Genomic DNA, 13,200 nt, shown 5'->3' with positions numbered 1-13,200 from the left:
GTGGACGTGTTTGTGTGTCCGAGACTCACGCAGTACCAAGTTTCCGATGTCCGATATTCAACGGCACTATTACTCAGGTACGACATATTACGCTCCATCACTGTGACAGGCACTACACAGATGAACACCTAGTGTCCACGTGCAGTTGCAAAGATGTATACTGATGTCATTACTGTATTAAGGAAGTCGTTCATCTCTTTTGATGGTCCAATATTTAATGAATTTATTTATAAATCCAAATATATTCATGATTGTTAACCTTCGTGACAAACTGCAGTTTCACTTTCCAGAAAACTTCCATAACTGCAGGCTAAGAGACTATGTTTTGTCAACAACATATGAGTAAATTGGCAAATATGAATACAGTTGTATTATGAGGTTTATGAGTGATTTCAAACCTTTTCTAACCATCTGTGTATTATTATCATGGCTAGGTTACCCACGGACATGCACCTTGCACTGTTGGATTTGATCAACTTCCAGTAGCTTTGAATCTAATGCAAATGCAAACAGCAGAAAGCAGTACAGCCTGCTCGTTAATAATGGAAGTAAGTGTATCGTGGTGATCTATACGTCCCGCGGTAATACATGTTATCCGAAGATGACATAGCTGAAAGTGCCCACGAAACGACTGAAAACCTTCACCCGACCTGCAGATCAGTAATGCTTTAAGGAAGTTCAGTTGGTTGATTCAATGTTTCGATAAGCTGTTTAAAGGTTCCTTGGTGTACATACATGGTCAAACACGGAAATGACAACAAAGACATCCTTATCTGTTAAATTCATACCCTGCAGCGCCACAAACAACGTTACCACTGATTCTCTTTTCGCAGCCTTAAAAAATCACGCTTGTCCTAGAACCTGCTTAACGGTGCCTTGTATACATCCAATTATATTCGTTCTTGTGGACAAGATGCGTTTGAGGGCTGATATTAAGGGCATGTCAATGCTTCGGTTGTCCAAGAGCCCGTTTACCTGTGCCTAGTATATATTCAATTATATTCGTTCTTGTGGACAAGATGCGTTTGAGGGCTGATAATAAGGACATGTCAATGCTTCAGTTGTGAAAGCATTTTGACAGTTGACATCTTGGCCATGCAGGTATTGCTCACAACCCTCTCGCGTGGAAGGAAGTAGTGTTATATGAAAAACAGATATATACATTGTAAAATATCCTTTCACATTTCATTTCGAAATGTTGTTCCATTTTGTACGTGCATGTAAAATCATGTCAAGTCTACGGTTTCTAACCGTGTTTCACACAGATCTCTGAATTTGGGACTGTTGTGGTTGGAAGATTTCTTTATTAGGGCCAAATGGTACAGATTTGATCCGAGGTAGTTATCCCAATATATACTCTTCAAATAAAGCAGGGGAACTTCGGCTTTTTTTTATTTACGATTAAAAATATTTAGGAGATTTATCGGAGTCAATCAATGTTGATAAAATAATATTGAATGTTTTGAGAGTGCATCGCCATTTGCACTTCCTTACAACCATAGCTATTTGGAATGCAGTCGCTATTGAAAGACGATTGGTGTATGGCATGTACTTTGCATGTATACGATTTTCATTTTAAAACAAACTACTAGAAACAAACACTAACAAGTGTGTGGTGCAAGATGGGTGTCAAAATTAAAGTTCTAGGTGAATTCTCGACCTTCTTGAAAAATCGTCAAAATCAAGAATGGGACCCCATGCACGTAAATGGGGCTACTGCGTTGTGCAAGTGCACATTACACCTTGTGTTTAGGGGTGGTAATAGAGAGAATTGGTGGTGCCTTCATAAGATGTCTGCACGTGAAACCTTTGTCAACGACTACACTTACTATCCAAATTGAAAGTTCAAATTCCCCTACTTTTTTTGCAGAGTTTATAATACCCTTGATCATCAAGGATATTTGGCTTACTGTGTGTTGTTTTATCCGGACAGCTCATACCTACAGTCATCCACACCTGTTCAGCACTGACAGTTGCAGTTCTCATGCTCCGGCTGCCAACACGCGTTTCAGTTAACACGCCATACAGGCTGACTGACTGAACGGGTGTGCCTCCTCAGATTATATCAGTAGTTTTGATCTCGATCTAACAACTTCCTTTTGTGTACCTTGCAACCGAACCATTACTTGAACTATACAAAAAGTTTAGGATCATGGAAATCAGTGTCACTTTTGCACTGAGCACGCTGTGCCATGATCGTGAATATTCACGTCCTAAACTTTTTTGTTCGAACGTTTTTTGTTCGAATTATAAATATTGATTGAATTAAAAAACACAGTGTGTTTGCTTTGGACATGTACAATGGATAAGGTGATGCCCATGTTCTTGCTTATGTGAATATTAACCCGGCGATTCTCTTTCGTTTTAGTTTGAGATGACTGTAAAAGCCACATGTATGCATGGTTTCATATGTCGTCAAATACATGCATTATAAATAAAGATATGATATATGCGATTTTGCTGAAGAAAGTAACTGCATTTCATATAAAGTTTTAAAAAATACATGCTTTCGAAAAATAATTCATAATCTTTCAACGATTCCCTGTCAAGTGTGTAAAGCATGGCGCAATTCAACCCCGTACTTTACCCGACCACTGTCAAACTCAACGCCCTTCTGTTCCTGTCGATAGTCAAATCTACTGTCGTTCTGTACCATTTTGCTATCAAATCCAGCCCTTTACTCGTCTACTGTCAAATCCGAATCTCGTACTGCACCCGCCCACAGTCAAATTCAGCCCTTACTGTACCAGTCTATTGTCAAATCCAACGCCGTCCTGGACAACAAACAATTACTTTTTATGGAAAATAATGTATTATAACACCACACTAGCCGTCCCAAATCGCTCAGACTGTGAGTATAGTCCACGCAGAGTGTGCAGTCAACAAAATCATTGATTGGGCAGAATGTTACCCATTCACTCCCGTCACACGGGGAAGACGAAACTAAAAGTTTCTTTCAAATGTATTGCAAAATCCCAGAAAAACAAGTTGACAAGTAAGTGTTTTCCTTGCAGGGTTGAAGTGGACTTGTTCTCTCATCGGAGTCGTCCACTTGCACAGCAACGACATGGAAGACACAGAGAAGGACGGTGAGTTGCGTGCCTCGTGCCTCCGCACCATAATACTAAAACAAGATATTTTACTAATGCTCTGTATGGACTGACTCCAGTCTTTATTACACCAAGTTCTCATCAATTGGGTCATGCGTTTTAACGGGATATTAAGGTGGAGTACTCCCTGGTTACGTCACGTGTCACCACTAGAGAGGGGATAAACATTGTATGACCTGAATGGTTGTGTCGTCACGCATTTACACATATCGATAGAGACTCGATTACGTATACATTGTCCTGACGTAGCAGCACTATTGCTAGCCGCGGCGGAAAACAACATTCAATGAAGATGTTATATGGATAGATATATCCTGGGCGCAACAAACATTACACATCAGTGTGTATGTGTATCTAATTCTAACTTAAAATTAAAAACATATCATAAACTCGCTAAGATGCGTTTCTATTGCTCCTCTGTGCATAACTGACAGTAACAGTTACGTCAGCGCCTCCTACACATGCCACATTCTGCACTTCATCTCGTCTACATCACCAGAGTAACCTGGCATACAGACCCTGGAACAAACCTATCTAAGAAAGTCCATGCAAGTCTTGAATATGTGGCAAGTCTACTTTCCACAGTTAAGTCACAAGGCTCCTTTTCATTATATTAATATATTTTTAAAAAATGAACTGTTTTTTCGTAAAACATGTTCATTTAAGAAACTAGTTGTTAGACTGTCCCCGAGATGAAGGTCCAATAGAGCGTATTTTCAATATCCCCTATACTAAACCGCTATACAACTGGAATATTGCTGAGTGCGGCGTTAAACAACAAACTAAAGCTATGCTAAACAAAACGTGACCACACCCGAGACCACACCGTTACTACATACGTATGTATCATAGTGAGGCGCGACTAGTCTATAACCAGGTGACAAGCATTCTAGTCTCATTGGTTTATCGATTGTATTTGCGTTAAGTATTTCTTGCTAAACTTCCTGCTTGGTATTCTATGCCAGTTATAACATACACAGGATGTAGTCTCAGCGCTCCGACTGTGCAGCCCTGCTCTATATATGCATGGATGCAGCTGTGTATACAAGTGACAGCCGTGTGGAGGGATACTTACACGTTCAGGTACGTCAGATGTAAACTGTCTTGGTTCTATGTTGAAATCAGTCTTCAGTTAGAACCAAAATGCGAGTTCGGCCGCGTTCATTCATTCATGGAAATGACACGTTAGTCTGAATTACCGCCTGAATTGTTAAAATGAGGCTTGTAGACACTTGTAACTAGACATATTCGTGTATGCACTTCAGTGGATTTGAGTAACACATATGACACATGACAAACATACAGCTGATGTCATGTTAACCCTTTGCACCAAAAGAATAACATTTTATTATGGTCATGGGGTAGGGTCATCGTGTTTGTTTGATGGTTTACGCTGTAGCGATATCCAGACGGTGTCCGAACAGTCCGAACCAGTCCAACTAATTCTATCATGGGGCGGCGATGGGGTGGTCTAGTGGATATAAAGCGTTCGCTGAACACATGGGCACAACGTGCGATACTCAGTTTACGTGCCCCTCGCCATGATGTATAGGAGAAAACACGCCTCCGAGGTTTTGGTAGACAATGTAAACCCGGAGGGGGAAGGACATCCCGATGGTTTTACGCAGACTACCAAAACCGAGGAGAAGTGTTTTCTCTATCATATATACTGCAAGTGATAGGTAATTACAATGTAGATGATCATTTAATGACGCGACATAACAATAACTGAAGCGTCCGTAAAATCAATGTAATGCCAGTAACTATAATTAGGTAATTTAATCCCTCCACCTTCGTCGGCCCGATGGCCGTGCGGTAGAGCGTCTGCCTACAGAGGGGAAAACTGTGGTTTCAATACCGCGGCGGAAAATCTTTGTATTGTGACTCTAATCTTGAACGATATTTTTCAACTGATTCAAACACTCATGGACCATTTGAATGTTGATGTCCACATATAAAGTTAGGAAAAGTAAACTCTGGGAAGCGGTCTTACTCCAAAACAAAAGCCTCAAATGCGGTTATTCTGGGAAAACAAGAGATGACCTAATGTATAGTGAGATGCACACTTTAGGTTTATATATTGCTGGAATAGTGCTACAAGTGGCGTACAACTAAACTCACTCACTACTCCGAATACTGTGACAGTTATCAGCGATCCTTACCACTTGACCCATAAGTCTCTCTGTAACAAGCTGCTGAAGATCAGCTCAAACAATGGTGTCTACGGGTTTTGGCATTCGTAGAGGGGCGGTGGGGTAGCCTAGTAAGTGTTATCCTGACGGAGACCCGGGATCGTTTCCCAAATGGGTTGAAAGAGTGAAGCCCATATTCACTGAACTCCGCCATACTCATTCACCTAATTGAACATTACCACGAATCTCATCGCCTGGAGCTGATATGAATGGAAGCAGAGATGTTCTTTTCAAATTCGATTTTCTCCATAAAACAAATGATTCGATCATTTCGCCAGAAAGTTATGCTGCTTTATATATATATATAGATGAGTGCTGAAATATGAAATATGTTCACGGTTGATTTCACAAGTTTAACCTCGCCCGTATAGACACCGCGGCACTTATAGTCTCCCTTTCAGTCTGAAGCATCCGTTCTCTTTATACACTGCGCAGTGTCAAAGGAAAGCCAATATTTTTATAACGTGTATATGACTTGGGATGTGACTCAGCTTGGGAATAGATAGTCAGAAGGAAGTTAAGTCAACTTGTATGAAGTCCTCCATCTCGATTTTTCGCTTTTAACTTATAAGGCCACGCCCACTTCGGTCCCAAGTATAAATTGGTGAGTCCATGTACGGACATGGGCGGAACATGCCGAATTCATTACCTAATAGTTATTTGGAATAGATCTGAGCTACGCAGATTGGATCGTACAGAAGAAGGAAGTTTGTGTTCACCAACGCCTGTATCCGAGAGACACGTTGTCCCACATGTCACAGCGCTCAAGATGTTTGTCGAGCGTATTACGCAAGAATGTTTCAGGTCAGCTTGATCCGTGTTGCAGGTCAGCTGAGGGACATTACGCTTTGTGGAAGTGATTATGGAGCACCTTGTGAAACCTCGGCACCTTGAAAGGTTCCACGGTTATTACTTAACAGTAGTCAGGGCACACGAACTATAGTTTAATGTGGCGTTGGATGCCGAATGAGCTTTTAACTGGCGAAACACAAAAGCAATAATAGTAACATATTTGACATATTTGGTATTACGCTTCTTAGTAAAGTTCAGATTCTTGTATGTTGCTGGGTTAAATTCCATCTGGGATCCAAACTCATACCCGCAGAGTCAGGCACCTAATCGCCAGCACTGTCAGCTGTCGAACAGCTCAACCACCGCTGCTTTAACAATCTGCTTACTGAGAAAGTGTGATCTCAAATACATGTATAACATATGTCACATTTGACGACTTACTGAAATGGCATTGTGTATTAAATAATTGTACATCTACATCTCGGCTTGATGTGGAAAGAACGCCAGAAGTAATGGCAGGTCGTGAACGTTTATACCTCAGGCAAACCCATAAATGTGAGTATCGGGCTGATAGAACTAAAATATGACCCGAACGAACCAGGATTCTAACCCACAGTCCCAGGTTTCTGGCGATACTGCACAGCTGATTGCTGCGCCTTAGACAAATGAGCAACCTCTTCCAATAGTTGTTGTGAAATTATTGCAATAATCATGGCCTGTATTACTTTCCCAAATGGCAGATGTTCCCACTTCGAAATGGATCCGTTAATCAAATCCGAGTTTGATTCCAACTTGGGACAGCGTCTGTCAATCTGGTTACCTGCCATGCACAATGCGATCATCCCTTTTGACTCCCTTGTTGCACATACTCTATATTCATTATGCACTCTTTGTTTTAAACCTTCACTGCCGGAGGAAATAAAGAAATATATATATTTGTACATGTAGTTTGTGATACTTGAATCTGACTGCATGGTCTGACCTGGTGCATTTGAATACTTTCCCGCCTATGTATATTCTCGATCGCAGCGATAGCTACACTGAATTGATGACTCCATGCTTCATTCGTCGTCGACTTTTTAAGTCGTCGGTAAAAGTGTCGTCTGCTTTACCGGCAGTTTACAAAACCTCACATACAAGAAACTGAACAAGCCCTCCACATACTGATATGATGATGCGCCTGACTAGTGGGAATATTCTATCCCACTCATAACCAGGAAGCTGGTCAAGTGTATGGCCAATTACAACATCATCAGGGGGATACCGGAAATTTTGGCAGCATTTTACAAACGTTATTTTAACATGTATACAATACTGTGCGGGAAACTTTCACATCTGTCGAAATCAGTGTTTTTTTCAGTTATCAGCATCATGTGACACACAATTTCCCATTTGGTGGGGAAAACAGTTAAACAGACAAAACAGTTAATCAGAGATTTCACTTGACTGCTGTATAGTGGTCGGGTTTTTCCAAACGTTATTTCGAAGTAATCATACTAGGTGGAGACTAATAAGAACTGGGTAAACCCTAACGGAAAGTTGAAAGTCACAATAACATTCATAATGGAAGCTGTTTCAGAATTCAGTTTCAGAATTGTTCCAACAGTAGCAAGGAACAGAAAATAAGTGGACATCTCGTCACCTTCAAATCCAAGTAATTCTGACCTGGTGCATTTGAATACTTTCCCGCCTATGTATATTCTCGATCGCAGCGATAGCTACACTGAATTGATGACTCCATGCTTCATTCGTCGTCGACTTTTTAAGTCGTCGGTAAAAGTGTCGTCTGCTTTACCGGCAGTTTACAAAACCTCACATACAAGAAACTGAACAAGCCCTCCACATACTGATATGATGATGCGCCTGACTAGTGGGAATATTCTATCCCACTCATAACCAGGAAGCTGGTCAAGTGTATGGCCAATTACAACATCATCAGGGGGATACCGGAAATTTTGGCAGCATTTTACAAACGTTATTTTAACATGTATACAATACTGTGCGGGAAACTTTCACATCTGTCGAAATCAGTGTTTTTTTCAGTTATCAGCATCATGTGACACACAATTTCCCATTTGGTGGGGAAAACAGTTAAACAGACAAAACAGTTAATCAGAGATTTCACTTGACTGCTGTATAGTGGTCGGGTTTTTCCAAACGTTATTTCGAAGTAATCATACTAGGTGGAGACTAATAAGAACTGGGTAAACCCTAACGGAAAGTTGAAAGTCACAATAACATTCATAATGGAAGCTGTTTCAGAATTCAGTTTCAGAATTGTTCCAACAGTAGCAAGGAACAGAAAATAAGTGGACATCTCGTCACCTTCAAATCCAAGTAATTCTGATGACAATATTTTGAAGTCATTTCTTGTCTGAAAACGCTTTTGTCTGTCTGAAACAAGTTAATTTTCAGAAAACGCGTTTACGAATTGGATTTTTGTTTTATCAGAAATGGGTACATTTAAAGTAATACAGAGATGGGTATATTTTAAGAAATGACATTAACAAGTGAATGTTTTTCGTTGCCAGGTGATGTAATGAGTGAAACATCGACCCAGGACAGTATGTCCAGTGTTTCGGATACGATTGGTGCCATTCCAACGCCAGACAATATCAGCCTTTCCTCGTGCAGCAGCAACGGCCAGATGTCCTGCGACAACATCAGCAACATCACCAACTCAGCTACGGACACCGACACTACGTTACTATCCGATACTGAAGGATTTGGTACACTCCGAAACATGTCAAAGACCGATGTGACCCCTACCATTGTGGACGTGAAGAAGTTACTGACGTGCTCAGCCTGTAACGACACATTTGTTGAACCCAAGCTGTTGGTGTGTCTTCATGCCTTTTGTGAAAAGTGTATACAGACTTACAGAGAGGTTGACACTGACTTCGTCATCTGTGGCTACTGTCGCACTTGTCAGCCCAAACCTTGGAACGGGTCGAAAGGTCTGACGCCAAGCTATACACATGAAGACCTGCTTGAGATAATGAACAGATCGGACAGCCAACCGTCTCTCTGCCAAGCGTGCGAGAAAAACCACGACCCACAGTTCCTCTGTACAACATGCAACGTAGTTATCTGCAAGCCTTGTCAAGTGGCACATGCGAACTTAAAAATCACCAAGAAGCATACCGTGTTGCCAATGAGCCTTGCCAATGAAACACCATTGTCCATCTATGCCGGAAAGAGACAGGTGATCTGCAGAGAGCATGACGAGGCTATAGCGTACCGCTGCGTCCCCTGCGGTCTGTTCCTTTGTCACACAGATTTATCGCAGTATCACGCTGATCACGAGATCGAAACAGTAGCTGAAGTGAGGCACAGAATGAAACGCAACGCAGCTGATCTAGAACGGAAGGTAAAACAGAGTATTTTGTCTTCCAAATCAGCAGAGACCCTAGCCCGCTGTCGAAAAGAAAGACTGAATGAGAAATTCGAAGCTATGGAGTCAAAAATTGATACAGTTGCCAACGAAATCGAACGATGTGCTCGTCAGGCAGCAAACTCGATGAAGGCACAGCTGAGACAACAAAGGGGAGGAGAAGAGGAGAAGATTCAGGAGGTAATGGGTGAGGCTGAGGAGAGACTCCAGTCTTCTCAACATCTTCGTCGAATGTTGCTATCGGTTACCAAGGAATCCAATGATCTTGACGCCCTCACGTTTTTGTCGTACTGTGAACAAAGTTATGAAGACTTCCGACAGAGAGGTTCTGCGCAGAAGACTTTTGACTCGGACATAGTTTTCTTGCCATCACCACGGCTTAGTCAAATACTTACCTCGGGAAACATTGGCGAGGTTCGAGAGATTGGGAACTATCCAGCCTTCAAAACACCACAGATCTGCAGCTCGTTTGATGTTCTTGAAAATGTGTCGGGACTGGCAGTAAATGTTTACGGAGAGGTGGTGTGCACGTCCTATCACGAAGGACGGTGTGTTATGTACGACAAGACTGGAAAACTAATCCGTGATCTCAGCTCACAGGTGGTTAGACCTTGGGATGTTGCGTTCACAGACGACAACACTTTTGTCATCACCGACTGTGGCGACAATATTGGCCACGGTTCAGTCAAGCTATTCAGTCCAGCGGGATCCCTGACAAAGGTCATTGCAGCTAACGTCAAATCGCCAGCAGGCGTCACCATTGACCGTTCTGGTCGCTTGTACATTTGTGATGAACACGAGACGTGTGTCAGGATAATGTCCTTGGAGGGTAACATCATCGGTCAGCTGAAATCCTGGAACGAAACGTACCTCTTCCAAGGTCCCATCTTCGTTGCCACTAATATCAACAACGACGTGATCGTTTGTGATGACCACCGTTCCATCGAGATCCTATCTCCCGTTGGTGAACGGAAGGAAAGGTATGAAGTGGATGGTCGACACGATCTGCAGGCGATATGCACGGACGGCAGTGGTCAAATTCTTGTTGTGGATAATATAAAGAACGGACTTCATGTTTTGACAGCTGGGGGTAGGTTGAGAAGGTTCGTCTCTTTCGCGGATATCATAGGTCTGGAAAACACCCGTTGTGTTTGCGTTGATCCATCGGGCCGTGTCCTTATTGGGGGCAGGTCGAAACTGGTTGTGATGGATTTGTTCGAAACATGTTGATTCAGGACTGGTTGTATAAAATAACAAGAACTGTGTCAGACAGCCATTCATCGGACTCACTTAAGTCTGTGTACCGGAAATCCGAACGAATGCCTTATGGGTCTATGCTGTAACTACAGAGAGATAGACCGTCTGTTTTCAGTCCAAGCTAATGACCTTGAGTCGAAAGAATTGAAAGACTTATTCAATACATTGTGTAAATAATTTAACCAGTTCTATCTTCCACACAAACAACAATCTAGATGTAATTATTATATAGAGAGATATATATCTTGATGAGCGTAGCCCTCGAACTTCTTAAGCCCATTCTTTGCACACTAGCTGCGATCAAAGTTAAGAATTCTTAAGATTACGAATGTTTCGAGACATGGCTGATCACTATCATCGTATCCCAAATGAGTATATATATGGTCATAGTGCCAATCCCTAGAACAGTCAAGTCCGGACGCGATTATTCATCGATCTCTGTCATGTAGGAGTGTCGGGGTTAAACAACAGGCGAGTGAATTATCACAGGTGAAACAACCGGTCGGTGGAGCACAATGACAACGATATTTTATTGTCCAGCATCGTTGGAAGTATGTTGGAGGTTACAATTACACGCTGTATATTAGCTATTTATTTGGCTTCTAAGTTGGCAGCATTCAATTACTGCTACCATTATTGGAGCCGCATTCTGTGTAGTGGCAGCTCCACGCTGACACGTTAATTTCTATTACTACACTGGAATGCACGACTACACAAATCAAATCAGAGATCAGGTACGAATACAGGTTCACCACGATGTTTCAAGATTTGTCACCTCATCCCGTGCTCTTGGTGCTGTACATGTGAAAAGAAGCATCACTTGGGGCTGACATGTCGTGGAGTGACAGGAAAACTGACAAAAGTGACCTTAACCCAACTCACACACTGTTACTAGGCAGACTGGCTGAATTGGTATTGTCATCCTCATCATATATTGGTTAAGTAGATCGATGCTCATGCTGCTGATCACTGGATTGTCTAGTCCAGTGTCGATCCAGTGGAATATTACTGCATGTGGTGTTAAACAAAACTCACTCACTCACCCACTCAATGTTACTGCGAATCCTAAGTTCATTAAATGCTTCTTGCATTCTCAAACTGATGTTACTGAATTCCATTTTGATCTGGGGCGGTGGGGGTCACCTACTGGTTAAAGTGTTCTCGTCACGTAGAAGTCCCTGGTTTGATTCCCCACATGGGTACAATGTGTGAAGCTTATTTCTGCTGTCCCTGCCATAATATTGCTGAAATATTGCTAAAAACTGCATAAAACTAAATTCAGCCTTATGTGAACAAATGTTTCATGCATGTCATCACAATGGTAAACATTTCACCTCATCTCAAGATTTAAAATCCGAGACTTTTAAAAACAAAAGTACAAACAGAAAGAAAGCAGACATGCCCCAAGTGAAATATGTAGTGGGCTCATGTCCAACATACAATTATGCACTTGCTGCTGTAACACCCAGATACACTGACAACACAGCGATACTGCAAGCAAGGCTATGGCAAGCAAGGCTATGTCGCCAGGAAGTAGCACCTATCTATGATTGAGAAGTCAACAAGGAGACACAGTCATCAATATCTCCTGCATTACCTCCGATTTCAGTCTAAGTCACACTTGTTGCCATGGAAACGACCAAAAAAATTTTATTCAGAATTCCAAAACAATCAAAAGGCACCAGCACACCACTAGACCCATCTATGTGTCAAGTTTGGCAGAGAAATATTGAACGGTTTTAGAGTTTTGCTCCGGAAAAGATAAATGTGCACGATGCACTTTAATACCCGCCACAAAACTCGTTGTGGGGGATAATTATATGTTCTTTACATGTAGTATCAGCAGGTACCTTACAAACGTTTTGTCAATGATATGAGGCACTTCCAGGAACTACTTATTCAACATGAAGTCATATCAAGGGCATATACTCATTGTGAGAAATAGTTGCCTGAAACTGGAATTATTAACCCGCACCATAAAACCTGAATTTTATATGTAGAAACTAAGCAAAAGGTTACAAAAATATATGTAAAAAATAAGATATTGTCGACAGGCAGCAGGTTTCAACTAAAATCATGAAATTATCTGGCCGTGATTAGAAAGTGTAGTATAAGTCAGAGTCATTTACGAAATGACCCCATGAAATGCACTGGACCAGTGGATATTTAATGGATGGGCTGGATTTTCACTAGCTACGGGCTAGTGGGCCAGTGGTCATTTCGCACTCTGGATATATTTACCAGAGTCGCCTGTCAGTATAGATGTGTGTCACATACTGAACCACATAAACTGAACTTCAGGAGAATGGGGATCGTGTTTCTTGTCTAGTTCATGTGATTGGCAATCTTCAAGGGGCCTACACAAACATAACTGAAACATCCAGTTGTTTCCTGCTGATAACAAAACTAAATACTGATTTTTTAAAAGTCCTGTTTCAAAAGGAATATCTCGATT

At 41.7% G+C, this 13,200-nt stretch overlaps 1 protein-coding gene across 3 annotated transcripts; it reads left to right on the top strand.

Annotated features, from left to right (window-relative positions):
* On the top strand, positions 1–12,393 carry LOC137277626 (tripartite motif-containing protein 3-like). 3 transcript variants are annotated; one of them, XM_067809444.1, is made up of 3 exons: positions 1–77; positions 3,015–3,089; positions 8,626–12,393. In XM_067809444.1, exons 1-3 carry the CDS (start codon positions 47–49, stop codon positions 10,716–10,718), a joined length of 2,199 nt encoding a protein of 732 aa, XP_067665545.1. In that variant the 5' UTR covers positions 1–46; the 3' UTR covers positions 10,719–12,393. The 3 variants fall into 3 exon arrangements, with proteins under 3 accessions (XP_067665545.1, XP_067665547.1, XP_067665546.1); XM_067809446.1 differs by lacking the exon at positions 1–77 and adding an exon at positions 4,091–4,193 and having other exon boundaries at positions 2,847–3,089; positions 8,626–12,042; XM_067809445.1 differs by lacking the exons at positions 1–77; positions 3,015–3,089 and adding an exon at positions 4,008–4,193 and having other exon boundaries at positions 8,626–12,042.
* The last annotated feature ends 807 nt before the right edge of the window (positions 12,394–13,200 follow it).

Source organism: Haliotis asinina, chromosome 3, assembly GCF_037392515.1.
Source record: "Haliotis asinina isolate JCU_RB_2024 chromosome 3, JCU_Hal_asi_v2, whole genome shotgun sequence".
Lineage (NCBI taxonomy): Eukaryota > Metazoa > Mollusca > Gastropoda > Lepetellida > Haliotidae > Haliotis > Haliotis asinina.
Note: the sequence above shows the minus strand (reverse complement) of the source record. Positions and strands in the feature narration are given on the sequence as shown.